The sequence below is a fragment of the Halichoerus grypus genome, chromosome 1 (assembly GCF_964656455.1).
Source record: "Halichoerus grypus chromosome 1, mHalGry1.hap1.1, whole genome shotgun sequence".
Lineage (NCBI taxonomy): Eukaryota > Metazoa > Chordata > Mammalia > Carnivora > Phocidae > Halichoerus > Halichoerus grypus.
In genome coordinates, this window is record NC_135712.1 from 95,366,282 (window position 1) to 95,388,600 (window position 22,319).

General features: G+C 42.2%; 1 protein-coding gene across 4 annotated transcripts in view; it reads left to right on the forward strand.

The window, feature by feature from the left end:
* GOLIM4 (golgi integral membrane protein 4) overlaps positions 1-21,537 on the forward strand; it is an 85,083-nt gene extending 63,546 nt beyond the window's left edge. For 2 of the 4 annotated variants that reach the window (XM_036112712.2, XM_078069512.1), the window contains 7 exons: positions 461-708; positions 1,426-1,508; positions 8,923-9,032; positions 11,589-11,756; positions 12,086-12,154; positions 19,429-19,509; positions 19,822-21,537. In XM_036112712.2, the coding sequence (XP_035968605.1) occupies positions 461-708; positions 1,426-1,508; positions 8,923-9,032; positions 11,589-11,756; positions 12,086-12,154; positions 19,429-19,509; positions 19,822-19,971 (909 nt within the window). In that variant the 3' untranslated portion in view covers positions 19,972-21,537. The remainder of the gene's footprint in view (positions 1-460; positions 709-1,425; positions 1,509-8,922; positions 9,033-11,588; positions 11,757-12,085; positions 12,155-19,428; positions 19,510-19,821) is intronic. The other 2 variants (XM_036112713.2, XM_036112715.2) reach the window with 1 other exon arrangement.
* The last annotated feature ends 782 nt before the right edge of the window (positions 21,538-22,319 follow it).

Below are 22,319 nucleotides of genomic sequence, written 5' to 3' on the forward strand. Positions count from 1 at the left end.
GTGCATTCCTAGAATTAATTGGTGTCCCTGCATCTTAAACTCTTCATGGAAAATCCTTAGCCACAGCTTTAGCCCACAAATTGCCCCAACTAATGGGAGGTCACCAAGTGCCCCCTTAGGGCAGAGCCTCTTGAACATAACATTTAATTAAGGCCCCAAACTGATTTTTTTCTGTTGTGCCCTCTTCCACGTGAGAGGGAGCACATTGAAAATCTGCCACAATGCCAGGAAATCAGGAAGATCAGTAGCTGAAAGAAGCCAAGGGCGACTAAGGGAGTTGGGAAATAGGAGTTCTGGCTCTGGGTGACCTCGGAGCCAGGGTGTAATCACAGTTCACCCGACAGATGGGGATTAAGGAAACAAGCCAGCCCTGCCTCCCGAGTTTGTCGTGAGAATCAGAGGAAGAGAGAACCCAGAGGTCCCGACCACCCTTGCTCAGCACCTGCTCGTTTTCCCTCAGGTATATCCTTCAGCCAAGCCGGTCACCAGGTTCCGGTCGCCGCCTGAGGAGCAGTTGGAAGCGCGGAGAGTGGCCGCCAGGCGGGCGGAGGAGGCCCAGCCGCGGAGGGAGCAGCCGGAGGCTCTGCACCAGCAGAGGCTGCAGGGACACTTGTGGAGGCCGCAGCAGCAGCTTCTCGCCAGAGAGGTGGCCCGGCAGAGGCAGGCCGGCCCGCAGGAGGGGCGGCCGCGGCCCCCGGAGCAGCCCCGGTAGCCTCCTCCTGATGGGCGCAGACAGCCCCTCCTCTTGTTCTCTTTGGTTTTATTTATTTATTTATTTTTATTTATTTTAAAGATTTTATTTATTGATTTGACAGAGAGAGAGACACAGCAAGAGAGGGAACACAAGCAGGGGGAGGGGGAGAGGGAGAAGCAGGCTTCCCGCGGAACAGGGAGCCCGATGCGGGGCTCGATCCCAGGACCCTGGGATCATGACCTGAGCCGAAGGCAGACGCCTAACGACTGAGCCACCCAGGTGCCCCATCCCCTTGTTCTTATAAGCAGGTGGCAAACAGTTTTGTGTATTTATTACCCGTGAGCTTGAGTGTCTCCTGTGGCTGGGGCAAAACAACAGCTTGAGAATTAAATTTCCAAATATTTAATTTCTAAAATAATCAACATTTTTAACCCCTGATTAAAAATGTTAGGTCTCCCAGCTTAGTTTAGGTCTCAAAATAACTAGCAGATTTTGTGCTAACTTTATTGTGCTTTATCACACGTGAAAGGTGTTTTATCTCTTTTAAAGTATCCTTTGAAATTGTATCTGGAATCTTTATGAAACCTAATAGCACAAGGTTGAAAAAAAATTTATGACTTTTTAAAAAACGTTGAAAAATTTGTTTATCGCTACCTTTAAATATAAATTACTTATGGCCAGTTGTGCCACTTAATCTGTCACTGAATTGATAACGTTTGTGTCCTTTACAGGCAGCAAGCTCATTATGATGCTATGGATCATGATATCGTTCAGGGAGCCGAGGACCAGGGCATCCAAGAAGAGGAAGGAGGTGGTGAGGCTTCTTAGATGATGGATATGTTAATAAGATTACTTGGTAACATGTAATATCAACTCAGAGTAGTGCGCACGTCTGAGTACACACAAAGGAGATCTGTGTACTGTGTGTCTTTTTTTGTTGTTGCTGTTGTGTTTTTAGTATTCCTCCCAACCAGTGCACATTGGTGGCCCAGACAGCTTGAGATCATCTATTTCCTTTCTAATGTTTTTCCCGTCGTTTAAGCTTTTTTGTATACTTTTTGTATACTGAATTGTTATTTCTGACACATTATCATAGGGCTGTTATACTCTGGGAAATGGCTCCATTTTCACCTTACCTTGGAAGCCTTTGGATCATTGCCTTTAAAAGTTTTTCAAATTAAGGCAATAGTAGCTTTCACTTGTGGTGAGCATCTCCTATGTATTTTATCAAATATCACTTACTGTATAATAGAACTAGAGAGTAACAGTCTCTCTGGCAAATCTAACACTCAGATATGTATCCTTTTTTTAAAGAGCCTACAAGAAGGTGATTACCCAAACTCCCTCTATAGCCTGTTCTGATACTTTATAGCCCTTCTAGTCAAGAAATTGTTTTCCTTATGTCCCCCTGTACAGCACTTTAAGGTTTTTTGTTCCATTATCAGTAAGACGAGAGAACAGTTTGTTCTCTTATTTATTTAATGAATCCCTTGGTACACTTGAACCTGATGGTAAGTTACCTTACATCCTTATTTTCTTTTTCTTTTTTTTTTATTAATTTTATTATGTTATGTTAGTCACCATACAATACATCATTGGTTTTTGATGTGGTGATCCACGATCCATTGTTTTCATATAACACCCAGTGCTCCATGCAGTACGTGCCCTCCTTAATACCCATCACCGGGCTAACCAATCACCCCTCCCCCCTCTCCTCTAAAACCCTGTTTGTTTCTCAGAGTCCATAGTCTCTCCTGGTTCATCTCTCCCTCCAATTCCCCCCCCCCCCCATTTTCCCCTTCCTTCTCCTAATGTCCTCCATGTTATTCCTTATGTTCCACAAATAAGTGAAACCATATGATAATTGACTTTCTCTGCTTGACTTATTTCACTTAGCATAATCTCCTCCAGTCCCATCCATGTTGATGTAAAAGTTGGGTATTCATCCTTTCTGATGGCTGAGTAATATTCCATTGTATATATGGACCACATCTTCTTTATCCATTCACCTGTTGAAGGGCATCTCGGCTCTTTCCACAGTTTGGCTATTGTGGACATTGCTGCTATGAACATTGGGGTGCATATGGCCCTTCTTTTCACTACATCTGTGTCTTTGGGGTAAATACCCAGGAGTGCAATTGCTGGGTCATAGGGTAGCTCTAGTTTTAACTTTTTGAGGAACCTCCACACTGTTTTCCAAAGTGGCTGTACCAACTTGCATTCCCACCAACAGTGTAAGAGGGTTCCCCTTTCTCCACAACCTCTCCAACATTTGTTGTTTCTTTCCCTGTCCATTTTTGCCATTCTAACTGGTGTAAGGTGGTATCTCAGTGTGGTTTTGATTTGGATTTCCCTGATGGCTAATGACGATGAACATTTTTTCATGTGTCTGTTAGCCATTTGTATGTCTTCTTCAGAGAAGTGTCTTTTCATAGCTTCTGCCCACTTTTTGACTTGATTATTTGGTTTTTGGGTGTTGAGTTTGAGAAGTTCTTTCTAGATCTTGGATACCAGCCCTTTATCTGTAGTGTCATTTGCAAATATCTTCTCCCATTCTGTGGGTTGCCTCTTTGTTTTGTTGACTATTTCCTTTGCTGTGCAGAAGCTTTTTATCTTGATGAAGTGCCAAAAGTTCATTTTTGCTTTTGTTTCACTAGCTTTTGGAGATGTATCTTGAAAGAAGTTGCTGTGGGCGATGTCAAAGAGGTTACTGCCTATGTTCTCCTCTAGGATTTTGATAGATTCCTGTCTCACATTGAGGTCTTTCATCCACTTTGAGTTTATCTTTGTGAATGGTGTTAGAGAATGGTCGAGTTTCATTCTTCTGCATGCAGCTGTCCAATTTTCCCAGCACCATTTATTGAAGAGACTGTCTTTTTTCCATTGCATGTTTTTTCCTGCTTTGTCAAAGATTATTTGACCATAGAGTTGAGGGTCCATATCTGGGTTCTCTATTCTGTTCCATTGGTCTAGATGTCTGTTTTTGTGCCAGTACCATGCTGTCTTGGTGATCACAGCTTTGTAATATAGCTTGAAATCGGGCATCGTGATGCCCCCAGCTTTGTTTTTCTTTTTCAACATTTCCTTGGCGATTCGGGGTCTTTTCTGATTCCATACAAATTTTAGGATTGTTTGTTTCAGCGCTTTGAAAAATGTCATTGGAATTTTGATCGGGATGGCATTAAAGGTAAAGATTGCTCTGGGTAGCATAGACATTTTAACAATGTTTTTTCTTCCGATTCATGAGCAGGGAATATTTTTCCATCTTTTTGTGTCTTCTTCAATTTCTTTCATGAGTGTTTTGTAGTTCCTAGAGTATAGATCCTTTACCTCTTTGGTTAGGTTTATTCCGAGGTATCTTATGGTTTTTGGTGCTATTGTAAATGGAATCGTTTCTCTAATTTCTCTTTCTACAGGTGCGTTGTTAGTGTATAAGAAAGCAACTGATTTCTGTGCATTGATTTTGTATCCTGCCACATTACTGAATTGCTGGATGAGTTCTAGTAATTTGGGGGTGGAGTCTTTTGGGTTTTCCACATAAAGTATCCTGTCGTCTGCAAAAAGAGAGTTTGACTTCTTCTTTGCCAATTTGAATACCTTTTATCTCTTTTTGTTGTCTGATTGCTGTTGCTAGGACTTCTAGTACTATGTTGAACAATAGTGGCGAGAGTGGGCATCCTTGATGTGTTCCTGATCTTAAGGGAAAGGCTCTCAGCTTTTCCCCATTGAGGATGATATTCACTGTGGGTTTTTCATAGATGGATTTTATGAACTTGAGGAATGTTCCCTCTATCCCTGTACTCTGGAGAGTTTTAATCAGGAAAGGATGTTGTATTTTGTCGAATGCTTTTTCTGCATCAATTGAGAGGACCATATGGTTCTTCTCCCTCCTCTTATTAATGTGTTCTATCACATTGATTGATTTGCGAATGTTGAACCACCCTTGCATGCCGGGGATAAATCCCACTTGGTCGTGGTGGATGATCCTTTTAATGTATTGTTGGATCCTATTAGCTAGGATTTTGTTGAGGATTTTGGAATCCATATTCATCAGGGATATCGGTCTGAAATTCTCCTTTTTGATGGGGTCTTTGCCTGGTTCAGGGATTAAGGTAATGCTGGCCTCATAGAATGAGTTTGGAAGTTTTCCTTCTGTTTCTATTTTTTGAAACACCTTCAGGAGAATAGGTATTACTTCTTTGAATGTTTGGTAGAATTTCCCAAGGAATCCATCAGGCCCTGGACTCTTGTTTTTTGGGAGGTTTTTGATCACTGCTCCAATCTCGTTACTGGTTATTGGCCTATTCAGGTTGTCAATTTCATCCTGTTTCAGTCTTGGCAGCTTATAGGTTTCCAGGAAGGCCTCCATTTCATCCAGATTGCTCAGTTAATTGGCATATGGTTGTTGATAATAATTTCTAATAATTGTTTCTATTTCCTTGGTGTTAGTCGTGATCTCTCCCCTTTCATTCATAATTTTATTAATTTGTGTCTTTTCTCTTTTCTTTTGGATAAGTCTGGCCAGTGGTTTATCGATCTTATTAATTCTTTCAAAGAACCAACTTCTAGTTTCGTTGATCTGATCTACTGTGTTTCTGGTTTCTAATTCATTGATTTCTGCTCTAATTTTAATTATTCCTCTTCCAATGTGTGGCTTAGGAGTCGTTTGTTGCTTTTTCTCTAGTTCTTTAAGGTGTAGAGTTAGTTGGTGAATTCGGGATTTTTCTATTTTTTTTGAGTGAGGCTTGGATGGCTATGTATTTCCCATTTGGAACCGCCTTTGCAGTATCCCATAGGTTTTGGACCAGTGTGTTTTCGTTCTCATCTGTTTCCATGAATTGTTTAAGTTCTTCTTTGATTTCTTGGTTGACCCAAACATTCTTGAGCAGAGTGGTCTTTAGCTTCCAAGTATTTGAATTTCTGCCAAATATTTTCTTGTGATTGAGCTCCAGTTTTAGAGCATTGTGATCTGAGAATATGCAGGGAATAATCTCAGTCTTTTGGTATCGGTTGAGACCTGATTTGTGACCCAGTATATGGTCTATTCTGGAGAAAGTTCCATGTGCGCTCGAGAAGAATGAGTATTCTGTTGTTTTAGGGTGGAATGTTCTGTAAATATCTATGAGGTCCATCTGGTCCAATGTATCATTCAAAGCTCTTGTTTCCTTGTTGATTTTCTGCTTAGATGATCTGTCCATTGCTGAGAGTGGAGTATTGAGGTCTCCTACAATTAACATATTGTTATCAATATGACTCTTTATTTTGGTTAACAGTTGGCTTATGAAGATGGCTGCTCCCATGTTGGGGGCATAGATATTTACAGTTGTTAGATCTTCTTGTTGGATAGACCCTTTAAGAATGATATAGTGTCCTTCTATGTCTCTTATTACAGACTTTAGTTTAAAATCTAATTTGTCTGTTATAAGAATTGCTACCCCAGCTTTCTTTTGAGGTCCATTGGCATGGAAGATGGATCTCCATCCCTTCACTTTCAGTCTGGATGTATCTTTAGGTTCAAAATGAGTCTCTTGTAGGCAGCATATGGATGGGTCCTGTCTTTTTATCCAATCTGCAACCCTGTGCCGTTTTATGGGAGCGTTTAGGCCATTCACGTTGAGAGTGATTATTGAAAGATATGAATTAATTGTCATCACGTTGCCTGTGAAGACGTTGTTTTTATAGATTGTCCCTGTAAATTTCTGTTGTAGATCACTCTTGGGGTCTTTCTCCTTTTATAGAACCCCCCCTTAATATTTCTTGCAGGGCCGGCTTAGTGGTCACATATTCTTTCAACTTCTGCCGGTCGTGGAAGCTCTGCATCTTTCCATCCATTCTAAATGAAAGCCTTGCCGGGTAAAGTGTTCTTGGCTGCATGTTCTTCTCATTTAGTACCCTGAGTATGTCTTGCCAGGCCTTTCTGGCTTGCCAGGTCTCTGTGGATAGGTCTGACGTAATTCTGATGTTCCTCCCTCTGTACGTAAGGAATCTCTTCCCCCTAACTGCCCTTAGGATGGTTTCCTTGGTTCTAAAATTTGCAAGTTTTACTATTACATGCCGGGGTGGTGGCCTGTTTTCCTTGATCTTAGGAGGGGTCCTCTCTGCCTCTAGGACTTGAATGTTTGTTTCATTCCCCAGATTAGGGAAGTTCTCAGCTACGATTTGCTCAAATACATCTTCTAGCCCTCTCTCTCCACTCCCTCCAGGATTCTTATTATTCTGACATTGGAACGCCTCATGGTGTCAGTTATTTCTCTGATTCTATTTTCATGGATTCTGAGTTGTTTTTCCCTGGCCTCCTCTTTTCCCTTTTTATCTATTACACTGTCTTCCAGATCGCTTATTCTCTCTTCTGTCTCAGTTACCCTAGCTGTTAGATTATCTAGATTGGATTGGATCTCATTGATAGCATTTTTAAGTTCTGCCAATTCACCTTTTATTTCTGCCCTTAGAGACTCTGTGTTGCCATTAATTGATTTCTCCATTCTAGCCATTGTCTTCACAATTGCTAGCCTGAATTCCATCTCTGACATCTTGGTTATATTTGCATCCATTTGTAAATCTGCAGCATAAGTCATAATCTCTGAGTCTTTTCTATTTTGGGGGCTCTTCCTCCTAGTTATTCTGTTGATGGGTGTTTGAGGGAATGTATAGAGTCCAAATTATCGACCAGAACCCAAGCAATATGCACCTGTTTTCTTGGGACCTTAGGGTTGCTGGCCTCTTGTTTTCCCAGCCTGACTTCTGTGGGAGGGGCCTGCCGTACTGTTACTCTGGCAACCCTGTTCGGGCAGAGTTGCCCTGCGCCCCTGTGGCGGGGGATGGGCTCAGTGAGAATCAGTTTTTGGGGCTTTTGTTCTCTGGCGGCTTTTCTGGCGGCTTTCCACGTCTCTTCCTCAAGTCAGAGCAGAAGAGACCGTTTCCAACCCTCTGCCTCAGAGCAGAGATCGCAGTCTATTCTTCAGTGAGCTCTCCAGGCCACACTGTCTCCGTTTCTGTCCATGCTGTTATAAACTGCAGCGACCTGGGTTGTGCGCCCCTCCACAGTGCTCCCAGTCCTGCCTCCAGGTCGGAGCACGTCTCTGCCCTTTGTGCTTCTAAAACCCGCCAGCCGCCAGATTGCACGCACGCGACCCCGCCACTCCGGGTTTCTGTCCCGGGGGCTGCAGTTCGCAGGCGCGACCCTGCTGCTCCGGGTTTCCACCCTGGGGGCTGCCCTAAAGTCCTTTCCCTGCCACTACTGGTCTGCGAGTCTGTGCCCGTCCACAGCACGCGAGGCTGTCGCTCACCGGCGGTATAGGATGCCCACGGCCAGGCACCCTCCCGCTGCCGTTTATCCTCCGATATCTGCCCGCGGAATCACGGCTCCCCGCTTCATACCTTGAATCCAACCGCCTGCGATATTCTGTTTGTAGAGATCCAGATCTTCTTACATCTCAGGCTGGTTTCATGGGTGCTCAGAGTGGTCCAGTAGATATCCAGCTCAATTCCGGGGACCAGTTGAAATAGGGTCCCCTACTCCTCTGCCCTCTTTCCCGCTCCTCGCATCCTTATTTTCTATAAGCTAAATACTCTCCATGTACTTAACCTTTCCTCTTACATCTTACTTAAAAAGTTGTTTGTTCTTCTCTTTGTATGCTCTTATCTAAACTCCCTTTATGGAAATATTTTTTTCCAAAAGCTGCAAGTAAATGTCTGTGGGAGCTGAAATGTGAGATGTATCTGTCTGGAGGCAGCCCTCATCAGTGCCATATCAGACGACACACGATGGGCTGGATTTGATTTGAGCTCCACAGATGGAGTTGTTCTTTCTTTCATTTCCTGAGACATTATTGGTTTCTTCTTTTGGTACCTTGGTATTTCCTCTGATATTACCAAATTTTAATAATTTTGGCAGTGTCCAGTTGACTGGGCTTTCTTTTACTGGGAAAGTTTTGGTTATTGTTTTTTGCATAACAAGGGGGAGAATGCAGCTGCTGATATAAACATCTGTTTCAGAAGGTAAGAATGGTGTCACTCACCCACGCCATCTTCTTAGACACACGGTCTGGGAAAAGGACATAGGTTCCTTCAGAAAAGCTGAGATATACGCCACATGGTAAATTAACCCTCTGGAGGAGAGATTGGGAGAAATGGTCTGGAGGAAAGCCCACCAGTGGCTTTTCTTTGAGTGAAAGGGCGGAATCCTGTCTGGTTCATCTGCACTGATGTTAGTTCCTTCCATTTGCTAGCCTATGAGAGAGACAACCAGCACCAAGATGAGGCAGAAGATGACCCAGAGAATGGACATGAGCCTCAGGATCAGGGGCCCCACGAAACCGATCCGGAATCTGAGGCAGATGTAAGTGTCCTCTCTTTTGGTCACGACACTTGGAAACCCCCAAAGCGGAAAGGAAACTTGAAGGTTTGCCTGACGCCAGGCCTCTGGCTCCAGCTCTGGGTCCAGATGTGTGTGTTATTTCGTCAGTGCCCGAGGAAGGTGGCTTGCGTAATTACATGAGCAGTGTTGTTAACTGTAAACCGGGGGCATGCGTGTGTGATGAGACCGGCTCAAAAGTTGTTCTGGGAAAACATAAAAGGAGTTTCCCTTTGCCAACTTTAATAAAATTAAAACTGAGAAAAGCAAAATTGAGAGGCATTGAAATATGTAGTCATTCTGAAAGATGAAAAAAAAAAAAAGCAATTGTGGGAGTTAGAGAACCGGAGAAAGGAAATGGACCATTATGGAGCCCGTTGAACAGTCCACTAGCGCGTTATGTATGTCTTGTGACTGTCATCTCCCACCAGTCAGGCCCAGCAGTCAGGGGCCATTTTAATCAATATGTGGATGGATAAGGATGCGTGGCTTGAGAAGTAAAAGAAAAATCTGCTCAGGTACCATGGTGTAATAGAAAAATTAGAATATAAATTGGTAGAGACCTACTAACCGGGAATGTTCTTTGGGTTTACCGAAGAAGGACCCTGGACTCTCAGTTCAGCTGTGTGGCCCAGGACCTGAGGCAAGCAAGGGTCCAGTGAGCGTGTTCTTGTGCAGATGTGTAGAGGAGTTTCACTGCTCACTTTAGCTCTCCTGTCATCTTTTGCTAGTAAATCAACCACCATGTTTATGAAATCCAGTCTATGCTACCGTATGGGTCCTGTTTGTATGGAAAGGAGGATCCATATCCTTCCTTGGTAATCATTGAGAAAGGCTTCCTGATAGCTGCCTGAAGCCCCTTGGATGGAAATGGCTTTTCTACTTGCGCAGGGATGTGGCAAACACATTCGCCTGCGGCCTGTGGATCAGCACTTGTGAAAGTATGCTCAGGAAAGAGCAGGAGCTCCAGAGAGCAGGAGAGCCGGAGGGAGTTTGAGACTGTGAAAGGGCAAGAGAGTGTCTTGCAAGAGGAGCAAGAAAGCAGTGTGCGCCTGACAGGGATGGAGGGGCAGCAAAAGGATGCCTGTTCCAGTGCCCCCCGCCCCACCCCGGGAGGTGCTGTATACTTCGAGTACTGGACTGTGTAACCCTTTACTTTCCCATCCGCGGTTTACAGAGGACCCGCTGCTGGCCTTCCTCCCATCCCTTCTTTTAATTAGAAATTGTTAGCCTACTTGTCTCTCTTTGTCTCATCTATTTTATTTTTTTTTTAATTTTGTCCAGCTTCATTGAGTTATAATTGACCGTCTGTTTTATTTGAACATAACAACCGTGCCTATTAAACTTTACTTGTTACTTGGTTAGAGTTGGACCCAGTGTGTACGTTTTGTGGGCTTTTGCAAAAGCTTTTGGTACTTTTTTTTCTGAAGAGAATGTGTTAAATTTTTCCTGTGTTTCCACACAAATTATTGATAATGCACGAAAACAAATCTATAGAATGAGATTGTGGAGTAATTGGCGTTGTGTGAAGGTGATGATTTGTCACCCTGTATTCCCAAGAAGAGCGTCATCTGCACTTGCGTGAAGTGTATAACCAGGGGTGTGCACATGATAAGTCAGCTGAGACTGCGGTGAGCCCTTGATTATATTCAAGGCCCCGAAGTGAATTGAAGTAGAGTCCTGTTGTCTGGAGAACAGCAGTTAGAGACTCAGTCTCACTCTGAGGCCTCATCTCTGGGAAGCATTGCCGCTTCCGTTAAGTGTTCTGTTGGTGACCCTGGAGGCATCGGGAGGCTCCTGCAGGCATTACCGTATCTGCCCAGCTTGGGCTTTAAACTCTGAACCCTTATGAGGACATGTATTATTTTGAAAGGTGCTTCGGGAGTTTGAATGGAAAATAGAGATAATTCTCCAGTTGATCACATGAAGGGCATTTGTTGAACCCCCTCACTGAGAGCTGCCGGAGCGGGGTTAGGGAGGGGTTTTTCAAGATATACTGCCGGAGACTGGCTTAGCCCCTTCTTGTCTCCTTCACAGCCCCTTTCTTAGGTTCTTTCCGCTGGGGCCTTCTCACTCTTCGACGGTTGTCCACCCACTTAACGTGAGAAATCACTGGCAGAGGAAGGTTTGTCTGTATAAAAATCAACATACTCATGAAAGAAGTTACAATTTGCCTGTCTAAATCTCTCATTTTAATGATTTCTCCTACTTGGTCTTTCGGCTTTTATTAGCTGTTTTTCTTGTTGTCTATTTAGTTGTGCTCACATTTCTTGTGACAGAATTTGGAGGACTGTTTTGGAATCGCTTACAGAAAACAAGTGCTGTTTGTACTGCATTCTGATTCATTCAGCCTCTGACAAATAAAGCAAGTTTTCTCTTTTGACAGTGGTATGTGTACTTGCAAGTCCTGGCAAGGATGGATCTGCACAATCTGGTGGAGGACGATTTCATTTTCTGCCAGTGTGTGTGTGGCCTTTCAAATGAAATTAAGTTTGATCCTGGATTTTGAAGTAGTGGTTGCTTTTTATTAAAATTTTGCAGAGGGCAGCTGTAGAGGATATAAACCCAGCAGATGACCCTAATAATCAAGGCGAAGATGAATTTGAGGAAGCTGAGCAAGTGAGAGAAGAAAATTTGCCAGATGAAAATGAAGAGCCAAAACAAAGTAATCAAAAGCAAGAGAATGCAGAGATGGAGGAGCATTTGGTGGTAAGCAGACGCTAGTGCAGAGGGTGGTTTTAACCTGGGCATCTTAAGAACTGCCTGGTTTATGCAAAAAGTTAGTCCTAACGCACGCTGACAGAAGGTTTGCCTCTTTGGTTGGGGTTTAGGCCATTATGTGAAACGATATGCCCCCACTCAGAGAGAGGGTAACACACCTCCTAGGCTTTGTGTTGGAAAGGATTATTCATCATTTCCTGGCCACTGATGCATTGCAAGTACATTTTTTATGGCTGCGAGCTTGGTCTTTGTCTCGGTGTACTGTAAAACACATCTCCAGTGTTCAGTAACCTGAGCTTCCCCTTTTGTTTCAACAGATGGCAGGAAACCCAGACCAGCAGGAGGATAATGTGGACGAGCAGTACCAGGAAGAGGGAGAGGAGGAGGTAGGGAGGCGGAACGCAGGAAACTCGTCAGGATGCTTGGTGCATCGCACTCCCCTTAAGTGGCGGCATCGGCTTTGACCCGCCTTCTGTAGACACCTTCAGAAAGACATAGGCGGGATGAGAGAGGGTGCTTGCAAGAGGAAATGGACCGTGGAAGTAGAGACATTTGGTTAGGAGGGGACAAAAACAGGGTCATAAAATCCTTCCTTCTGGTTCTCATTAGAAATTTTGAACTGAAAGAAGACATTTGGCCTTCTAGGAATGGGGGACTTAGGTCTATGTGATCTCTGCAAGAATATTTTCTCCTGTTTCTTTCCCTCATAAAAGATAGAAGAACAAAGCTTTGCCTATTGAGGGGGGTCTGGAATGACCCCTGTAACTAGCTCTGTAGACATTGCCACAGTTCTGCCTCACAGCGGTGCCCGGCCCCACAGTGTCCGTCAGAATACACTTAACGCCTTCCAAAAAAGTTTTTGAGTCTCTACTTTTTGCCTGTCTTACCTCCTAAGAATTTAGTGTCATAATGAAATTTAACAATAAAGAAAAGGAAAAATATGTAAGAAGCTCAGTTGAATAAAATGCATTTGGGTGGAATTTCTTTTCATTTTTTTTAAAGATTTATTTTATTTTAGAGAGAGCATGGGGTGGGGAGGAGCAGAGGGAGAGGGAGAGAGAATCTCAAGCAGACTCCATGCTGAGCGCGTAGCCTGACACGGGGCTCGATCTCACAACCCTGAGATCAGGACCTGAGCCAAAATCAAGAGTCAGCTGCTTTAACCAACTGCACCACCTAGGCACTCCATGGGTGGAATCAATCTTTCTTTCTTTCTTTCTTTTTCTTTCTTTCTTTCTCTTTCTTTCTTTCTTTCTTTCTTTCTTTTTCTTTCTTTCTTTCTTTCTTTCTTTCTTTCTTTCTTTCTTTCTTTCTTTCTTTCTCTCTCTCTCTCTCTCTTTCTTTTAAAGATTTGATTTATTTATTTGTTAGAAAGAGAGAGAGAGAGTGAGCACAAGCAGGGGGAATGGCAGGCAGAGGGAGAAGCAGGCTCCCCACCAAGCAAGGAGCCTGATGCGGGGCTTGATCCCAGGACCCTGGGGATCATGACCTGAGCTGAAGTCAGATGCTTAACCGACTGAGCCACCCAGGCATCCCTCCATGGGTGGAATTTCTTAAATTTCATTTTAGTTTACTTTTTATTGTAAACTTCTGGCAGATTATTGTTAATTAGTTTCAAGGAGCACCTATCATGGTGACACATCTGTGTAAGTGATGGATGAATGCGAATGATTGGAGCTGGTTAGTCACAGTGCTCTACTGTGTGGACCACTGAAGCTCCATACCTGGGGATATGCTCTGAATGAGGCCCTATGTTTAGTCTCTCTCTGGCCCAGTAAAGCTCTGGTTCAGAGGGGTTTGTCAGCCAGGCTTCTTGCCGACATGGGGCTTTAGCCCTAAGGGGAACTGCATGAATGGATGGACAAATGTCAGCCCAGACAGATAGCCCCACCACTGGGGACCCTGCTCAGAGTACATGTGCTACTCTACTCGTGTGCATAGTTCCCTGCTTTTTCAGTTTTGTTGAATTTGTCGTCCACGTCTCAGAGCTAATGCTAAAATTTGCACTTATACCAGAAAAACAGAAAAGGATGTTGCTCTTTACAGCCATTGGCAACGTATAGCTCTAGTCATGGGCACTCTGGCTTGATCTTTTTATTCTTTCTCTGTTCTCATCCTGCTGTTCATCCTGATCAAGATCCTGAGCTGTGGTATCACAAGAGAGCATTAGGAAAACTGGAAGCCTTGAATATTAAGACATTTTGCAAGAAAAAGGTATTCGTCTGGACTTGTCTTGTAACAGGATGTCTGGACAAATATTATTCTGTTTCATTATGTCAGATGCCACATATCTGTGAGGGATTAAAAGAGAGGACGTTCACCTTGGCTTCTTTTTAAAAATGCAGAAGGGTAAACATAAAATTTTAATCAGTATTTACTGATTACTTTTTTACCTTCATATTATGTCAGTTAAAGTGGAGAGAGCACTCCTGTGATCCAAGCGGGGTCAAGGATAGGGAAAAAACAGACAGGAAGGGAAGAGAGTGGTGACAGGCCGAGGTGAGGACTGCTGCTCTTCGTGTCCCTCAGGTCGGCTGAGCCCACCGGAGCCCTTTTTTCTCCCTGCAGCGGGGCCTGCGTCTCTTTCTCTGGTTCCCTGCTCTGAATTCCTGTCTGGCGTCTCTGCCCCTCTTTCGGACCCCCTCTTGCGTAGGCTCGAGGTCGTGCACCCTGCCATGTAGGAGTGCTCTCAGCCTGCCTTTCTCCTTCCTCGGGTGACTCCCCTCTCTGCCCCTGAGTGGCCCTTACACAGACTGTGGTGCTTCCTCGGGCAGTTCCTGCGATGCTTAGCTGTTGGATCTTCCCACCTTTTCCCATTGTTCCCAGTTCTTCCCTGGAGGAGGGAGAAGAGTGGTTCCCGAATACCATTTAAGGACTAGTAATAGAGACGAAGTTCTCACCAGACTGCAGCAAAATGAGAAAGAAAGGAATGCAGTATGTGAGAACCCATTTCATGTTTATAAGTGATGCACATGAGACATTTGTGGGACACTCCGAAAGCCATTCAGGGCCGTGTCATACGTGTCCTTCTTCTCTGCATTGAGCCTCAGAGTACACCGACTACAGGCCCATTGCTGTCGTTGCTTCCCCTCCCGTGAGTCCCACGTCACCTGACTTCCATCAGCATTTGCTCCTAGGGAGGAAATGCATCTTGCTAGCGTCCTCCCATCAGACTTGTGACTTGAGCTCAGACAGTGGGACCCGAGATAAGTGGGCTTTTTGGACATTTGCACTATCCCTGCCTTCTTTTATCTTAGTTCAATAGCGTTATCCTTCTACGACATAAAAACGATGGGTATGAACAAGTGTTCATGGCTCACTGCTTGGGACATTCATGTGGGCATCCCATCCCCGTGTTGCTTACTTTCCAGATTTTTTATCTACTTACGAGCAAACAAGACAAATTAATGGCATTGCCAGAAAGTGCTATGGGTGCTTAAAAGTGGTTTAAATGTTCAAAAAGATATATGTTACACAGATAGATAGATAGGTAAGCTTGAAAACTCTGAGTGCTCATTTCCTCCAAATACAATTGAAAATAGATGGATCTGCACACTCGTGGGAGAGCGCACACAGGGTCGCTCAGCTGCTGGTAGGGGGACCGCCAGCCTGTGAGTCACCACAGCACGGGGTTGGTGAGGCGCACAGCTCCTGCTAACTGAGACTCAGCCAGCTATGGTGTCCCTCACGAGAGCTGCTGGTGCCGAAGGCCTTTCCTTTGTCCCACTCCATCCACATCTGTAGATTCTAGCAATATGCACTACTTCAAGTTCAGTCTTCTGGTTCCTGTCTCATCCCATGACATCTTTGATGTGAAAGCCAAAGCCCATTTCGGACTCAGTAGATCCGTCTTATTTTGGCGATTAAACTTTGCTACATCACATAGGGACCATTTCTAAAATGCCTAAGACATTAGATTTCAGTGACTAAAAATGAGTAATGAGGAACAGTAGTATTGGGAAATCTTTGACAAAATGTTTGCGTCAGCTTTATCAGGGTACTAAAGAGGGTCGAATGTGGAAGACATAATTGGTGTGTCTCCATTATAAAAGAGTAACATTTGGCTTCTGTTATTAGTCTAAGCATATCTGAAAATTAGAAACTCCATATCATTTTGTTCCTTTTCAGTAATGCCTTTTAAGATGAGTTTGCATTACTTTTGTTCCAAACACGAAGAATATATTACCAGAATAATAATGTATATCTATAAATTTGAAAATTACAAAATTTTCATTTGTGGGTTTCCTAGATTAAAGAGTAATTTACATCAGGGTTTCTTACCTCAGATTCTATTGATAACTGATAAACAACCCAAATTTTCTACAACAGATCTCCAGGGAAGAGAAGAAAGAATTTAGGTAAGGGTGTTTATCTCTCTAGCCAGAGACACTCTTAACCCTGCACTCACTGTCACTCAAGCTAGTAGCTCTCAGTTTTTGCTGTGGCTAAGAATCACCTTGGAGAGAGTGTGTGAAAGGTACAAATTCCTGGATCGGACCTTACCCTTGGAGATTTTGATCTTATCTGTGCTGGGGCCTAGGAATCAGAGCTCCAGGAACACACTGTTTGGAGAAGCATTCCTAGAACAGGTGGCCACAGGTGGACTCGGGAAGTCTGAACCTCCTGAAACTTCTATGTTACATTATGTGTATCTGTGCCTACTTGCTTAAATTTGCATTTCTTCCCAAAGTCTTAAAAGGGTTCATGACTCCCCTCCCCCCCTACAAAATTAAAAATCACTGATTTTTATCAAACCCTTTTATTTTACAGATAAGAAATTTGAGCCTTAGAGAGGTTAGCTAAGTTTCTGAAAGTCATACAGCTTGTTATTTTTGCAACCATGATTAGAGCTCACCTAGATCTTTAACTTCCTTTTATAAGAAATGTGGGGACTGGAGGAATGAGTTAAGTGATACCTCAGAGAAGCCAATGAATCCAGAGTGTGGGTCATTCTATAGGAAAACAAGTCAATAGCATTAAGGAAAAAAGAGGGGAGCAGAACTGCTGTTAGGTATAGCCTTTGTGTGGATGATGATTAGGCCAAACCAAATGTAAACAGACAGTTTTGGGGTTTTTTTGTTTTGTTTTTGTTTTTTGTTTTTTATTTTTATTTATTTGACAGAGAGAGAGAGCATGAGCGGGGTGGGGGCAGGGAGGAGTAAGAGGAGAGGGAAAAGCAAGCTCCCCACCGAACAGGGAACCTGATGCGGGGCTCCATCCCAGGACTCTGGGATCATGACCTGAGCCAAAGGCAGATGCTTAACCAACTAAGCCACCCAGGTGCCCGACATGTTGAAGATAATCAGGAAAATATTAAGTCGGAACTAGACATTAGATGATACCATGGGATTATTTATCAGGCGTGATAATGGCATTGTGGTTCTGTAAGAAAAATCCATTGTTTTTAGGGATACATACTGAGATGGGTAAGGATGAAATTACATGATATCTAGAATTTTTAAGAATAGGTCATCAAAAAAAAAAAAAACAAAACAAAACACTGATAGGTGATGCAAGGGTGGCAACATTGAGCTAACTTTTGAACCTTGGTAATGGCTGTAAGGAGTTCCCTGAATTATTTGCTTTATTTGTATGTGCTGGCAAATTTTCATAATAGATTTTTATACAGCTAGCATTTGGGAGCCATGGTTTAAATCCGGGTCTGTCTAAATCTACAGCCTGTGTTAGGGTTTGGCAGATTATAGGCCTCGGTCCATTTTGTAAGTCAGGTCTCATTGGAACATGGCTTTTTGTTTACGTATTGTCCAAGGCTGCTTCTGCACCCCAATGGTAGGGTTGAGTAGCTGCTCCAGAGACTTTATGGCTGAGCAAGCCTGAATATTTACTAAGTCTGGCCTTTTATAAAAAAAAAAATCTGTGGACCCTGGTTTATACATTCTTTCCCACCATATTGCAGTTTCAAGGCAGTTCCTTCCCAACCCCAACTAAACTAAGTTTGGTGTTCACTAGTATATTTTCATTATTAAGGCTACAGAAGACGTGCCTTTGTTCACTGAAATTGATGGGGATACTTTGGCAATTTAACGATGTTTCAATTAGTGAGGCTTTAATATATGTAGTCTGAAATTAGTAATGCAGTGTTTTCATCTCAAGTGTTGTTATGAGAGTCTTTGACAAAGGGCAGAAGAGATGTCACGGACCACTGATAAGAGCCTGTAGGTGAGACTAGGGTGCCTTCTCTTTAGCTCGCACCACTGGGACATGTGAATACAAAAAAAGCCTTATGCCACTGTCCCCAGAATGTATTTATTTGGTTCTATTGTAGTTTAGGGGCTGTGAGTCAGGCTGACGTTGGGCTGATTAGAAGAGGTTCAATAAAGCTGGGCTTTGTCTAGGCCTCTTTGAAGGGTCATCTTTGTCAGCTCTTAACAAGCCAGGTTCCTACCAAAGCTCGTGTGGTGGGTTGTGGTTCATTCCTCTCACACCTGGGCTGGACACTTTGAGGCAGCCTTAATTTGTTCCTCTTTAAGTGTAACGCCTGTGTGCTTTCCTTCCCTTGCCCATTTCTGGGATTTTTAACACCCCCTTCCCCACCTCCACCCCCAAACTGGTAATTCTGTGTGTTATTCAGGAAGACCTACTCTTATACCACTGTCCTAGGACAGGTCAGGTTTTCTTTTAGTCCCAGGACACTACTTGATGCTTAATGGATGGGCAGCAATTTTTTTGAAATTCAAGTGACTTCAATCTTTTGGCATGCATATGGTTTTCAAAATAGTTAAGTTAGAAAATATATTTTACCTTGTATTTTTGTGGAATGTAATCATTAAATAGATATTATTTTGCAAAAATATTTGGGTACTTTCTTTGATTTACATTTTGAAAAAAATAATTGGGATCAGTGACAGACACGTAATAGTAATAGCACACATAAAAGAAAACTACTTGAAACAGAAATGTCATGTTAGAACATTGAAGAGATGTAGGGATTTGGGGCAGTTTAGTAACTATTTCATGAAGAAATTGAAATGATTGTGTTCTTTGTTCTAGATATTTTAGCCAGAGAACTTTATTCTTAATTACAGGATTATATATATACATTTTCTCTGTTTTCTACTACATCATGTATAGGTAATGGTGTCTGTTTTCTGTGCCTTTACAGAGCAGGTATTTTTTGCATTGATTCACTTATTCATTCATTGACTGATGCATTCACCAATATTTATTAAGCAATTGCCATGTGCCAGGTACACATCTAGGTACTAAAGACAGTTGAGTAAGACAGATGGCTCCTGTCATCCTGGAACTTACATTCTGTCAGAGCCTTCAGACTTCTGCAGTTCTCGCATCTTCTAGGCTGGCCTGTTAAACTGCTCCCATTTTAATTTTATAAGCTGAATTTCCTCAGGTGTTATACTTGCAGGGTTAACACTTATTTAAAGAAATGAGAAATTCAAACACAAAAGTCCTAGCTCTGAATCAATGGCATTGTTTTTTTGTAGGAGGTGTATTATACATCTCTTTGTAGCTAATAGACAAGTTAAATCTTTGACTCAAAAAGACTTTTGTTTTTTTTCAAATTTATTTTTAGTTTAATTTTGTTTCTGCTATTTTTAATGAGCTGTTTGGAGATCAAAATATGTTGTTGCAAGTGTTTAAATGATAAAAAGGGTCACCTAGTGTCTCTGGTTTCTTTCAGGTTCAGGAAGATTTGACTGAAGAGAAAAAAAGGGAATTGGAGCATAATGCTGAAGAGACCTATGGTGAAAATGAGGAGAACGTATGTATGGGCCAGAGATGGCTCCTGCTCGTGTGCGCATGCGTGGGGGACACGTCTGGTTGGTGGGGTAGAGATGCCGGCGGGTGCGTCTCAGGTGCCGAGCAGTGTAACAGGCCAACCTGGAGTCAGGAAAACCTGTGACAACGTGAAGATTAGGAAAGGCTAGCGCCATTGCCTGTCGGAACTTATTCCTCCAGCCGTTTCCTTTCTCTAAAAATGAATAACTTCACTTTTTTTTTAAAGGGGGGAATTACTTATATCACTAGCTCTATACCCTACCTCTTCGTTTTCCCTTTTTCTTTTATCTTTAAGGCCGATGAAAAAAACAATGATGGCGAAGAACAAGAAGTTCGAGATGACAACCGCCCCAAAGGCCGAGAGGAACCCTATGAGGAGGAGGAAGAAGAGGAGGAGGACGGAGCCGCAGCTGCGGAGAAATCACGGCGCAGAGCGGAAATGTAGCGGCGCCCGACCGCACGGACAGTGCGCAGCCCACCGAGTCTTCTCAAGCTGCTCAGAAATGAATCTGCCTACTGAACTCTAGGATATTTAATTACAAAAATTAAGAATTTAGACTTTTTTTTAACTTTTGTATTAGAAATGCTCATACATTTATATGAATATATTTTGATAACCTAGGTTAGAGCTTCTTTTATATTCAAGCTACACACGAACAAGAAGACAAACAATAAAGCAACCCTTAGCCTTTGAATCTCATTTTTCATAGATTATGTGATGTTGGAAAGGGCACCGATTTTGTATATTTCAGCTTGTTACTTCTCTATCTTCTAGTTTCCAGGTGTTCTGTTGTTTGCCTTTAATAAGATACAGGATTTCAAATAGGGAATACTGCAAATGCTGTACAGCCTTTAAGGAGAATGGCCGGTTTATTAACTGCCGCCTTTCTGAGGTTCTCGTGTATAGTTGGGATGGAATTCTCACCCCTCTGTCTCTCGAATAAGATCCACGTACAGACTGACATAAATTGGAAAGGCATTTTGGTTATAAAGACATTGTTTTTCAGACTTCTCGTATCAGTTAGAAAAATGTTTGGCTTTACTTCAAATCACAGCTGTTCTGGAATTAGATTTTAAAACGAGATGGTACTAAAACTCATGACACAGTATTCTGGACTTTGATATTCCAGTATTCAAACAAGGTAGGACACATCAGTGTATTAACCTTCCTGAAGGACTGACACCTTGTTTAGTAACTAATTTAGTGTGTGTGGGTGCTATTTTCTACGTGAGCACCCATTCAGTTCTTTTTTTCCTGAAATCATCTAGTGATATCCTTGTTTCAATATCTAGTTCTCTACAGTAATATAGATTTCCCCCATAAGCTCTGTTCCTCAATATGTAATCACTTTGATGACAAGTATGAATATGAAGGCATTCCAAATTATACAGTCGAATAGGGTTATTTTTTGAAAACTATACAGTGAAATACCCATGGTGATATGATAGACCATCATGACTTTTCTGTTTGCTGGGATCGGAGCCTGTGTTATGCCCATGTATGGCATTTTAATGACTACAAAAGTCCCCTAAAATAAAAAAATTAAAAATCAAAAATTTCTTTTGGGATCAAGACATATTTGTCTCTCTACATAAAGATTTTTAAATATATAGAATTAGGTTATATAATTCATATGTGTGTGGTTTTGTAATAATACTCTCAAATTAATAAGGACATTTAATTTCTACCATTGTTGTATGAATGTAATGTTAGTTTTTAATAACCACACTCATGTATGATTTTGATTATCCCAGTGGAGTGATTATGTATGTATGCATAGGAATGTTTTGTTCAAATGTATTTGGGATTTTCAATAATCATAAATCAAATTTTACCTTTATGTATAAAAACCCTTTATGTAATGTAAAATGTATAATATTGTACATAATATTCAGAATACAATTATTTTGGTAAATTAGTTTGTATTTTTAATGTCCCAGTTGCAGTATTTAATTATTTGAACCATATTGAAACTTCGTAATAGTCAATAAAGCTATAAAAAGTGGTAAATCTCTTGAAGTCTGTGATTTCTTATTAGTTTCTGATCCTATTGTTCAGTCCTCTTTTATAAAAGCAAAAATTTTAGGAGGTACCAGTATAGATTAATGAATTATAAAATGCCTTTCCAACCTGTTCCTACTTTCCTTATCTCTCTGTCTCTCTCTTAACTGGATTGGTACTTGATTTTCTTTCCCCCTCTCCTAAAGAAAGAGCTAAGAATTGTCATTTTATTTGAGCTAGTTCTTGGGGAAGAAAATAGAAATAGATAGAGAAATGTAAGAGACTGTCATGTGAGCACACACGAAACAAGGAAACACATTTTAAATTCCCCCTAGGAAAGCAACCAGCCCAAACCATTCTACTCTGTATGGCACCAAGTGTTTAGAAGAGAACTAATCAGTCAGAGTTGAGCTATATTAATGAGATGTGCAGAAATAAAATGTCACTTGTATTTATCTTGACAATTAATCTGTGACTTTTGGTGCAGTCAATAAATCAAAGGATTTGGGCCCAGTGACATAATCAGAAGGGGGGGAAAAGGCACATTTATTAGGGACAAGGACAGTGGAACACAAAAAAACACATTAGTACAATGTAATGACTATGTATTTGTAAGTGTGATTTTAAAAGATCCTGGAGGAAGGGTATATTCTGAACCACAGGTAAGTCACAGCAACTCACTTTCATAAAGGAAAATTACTGACATTTATTGAATGCCTTCATAATGCAGGCAGTGTGTGAATAGGACCCACTTTATCCCCACAGCAATCCTTTAAGGTTGATGGAATCCC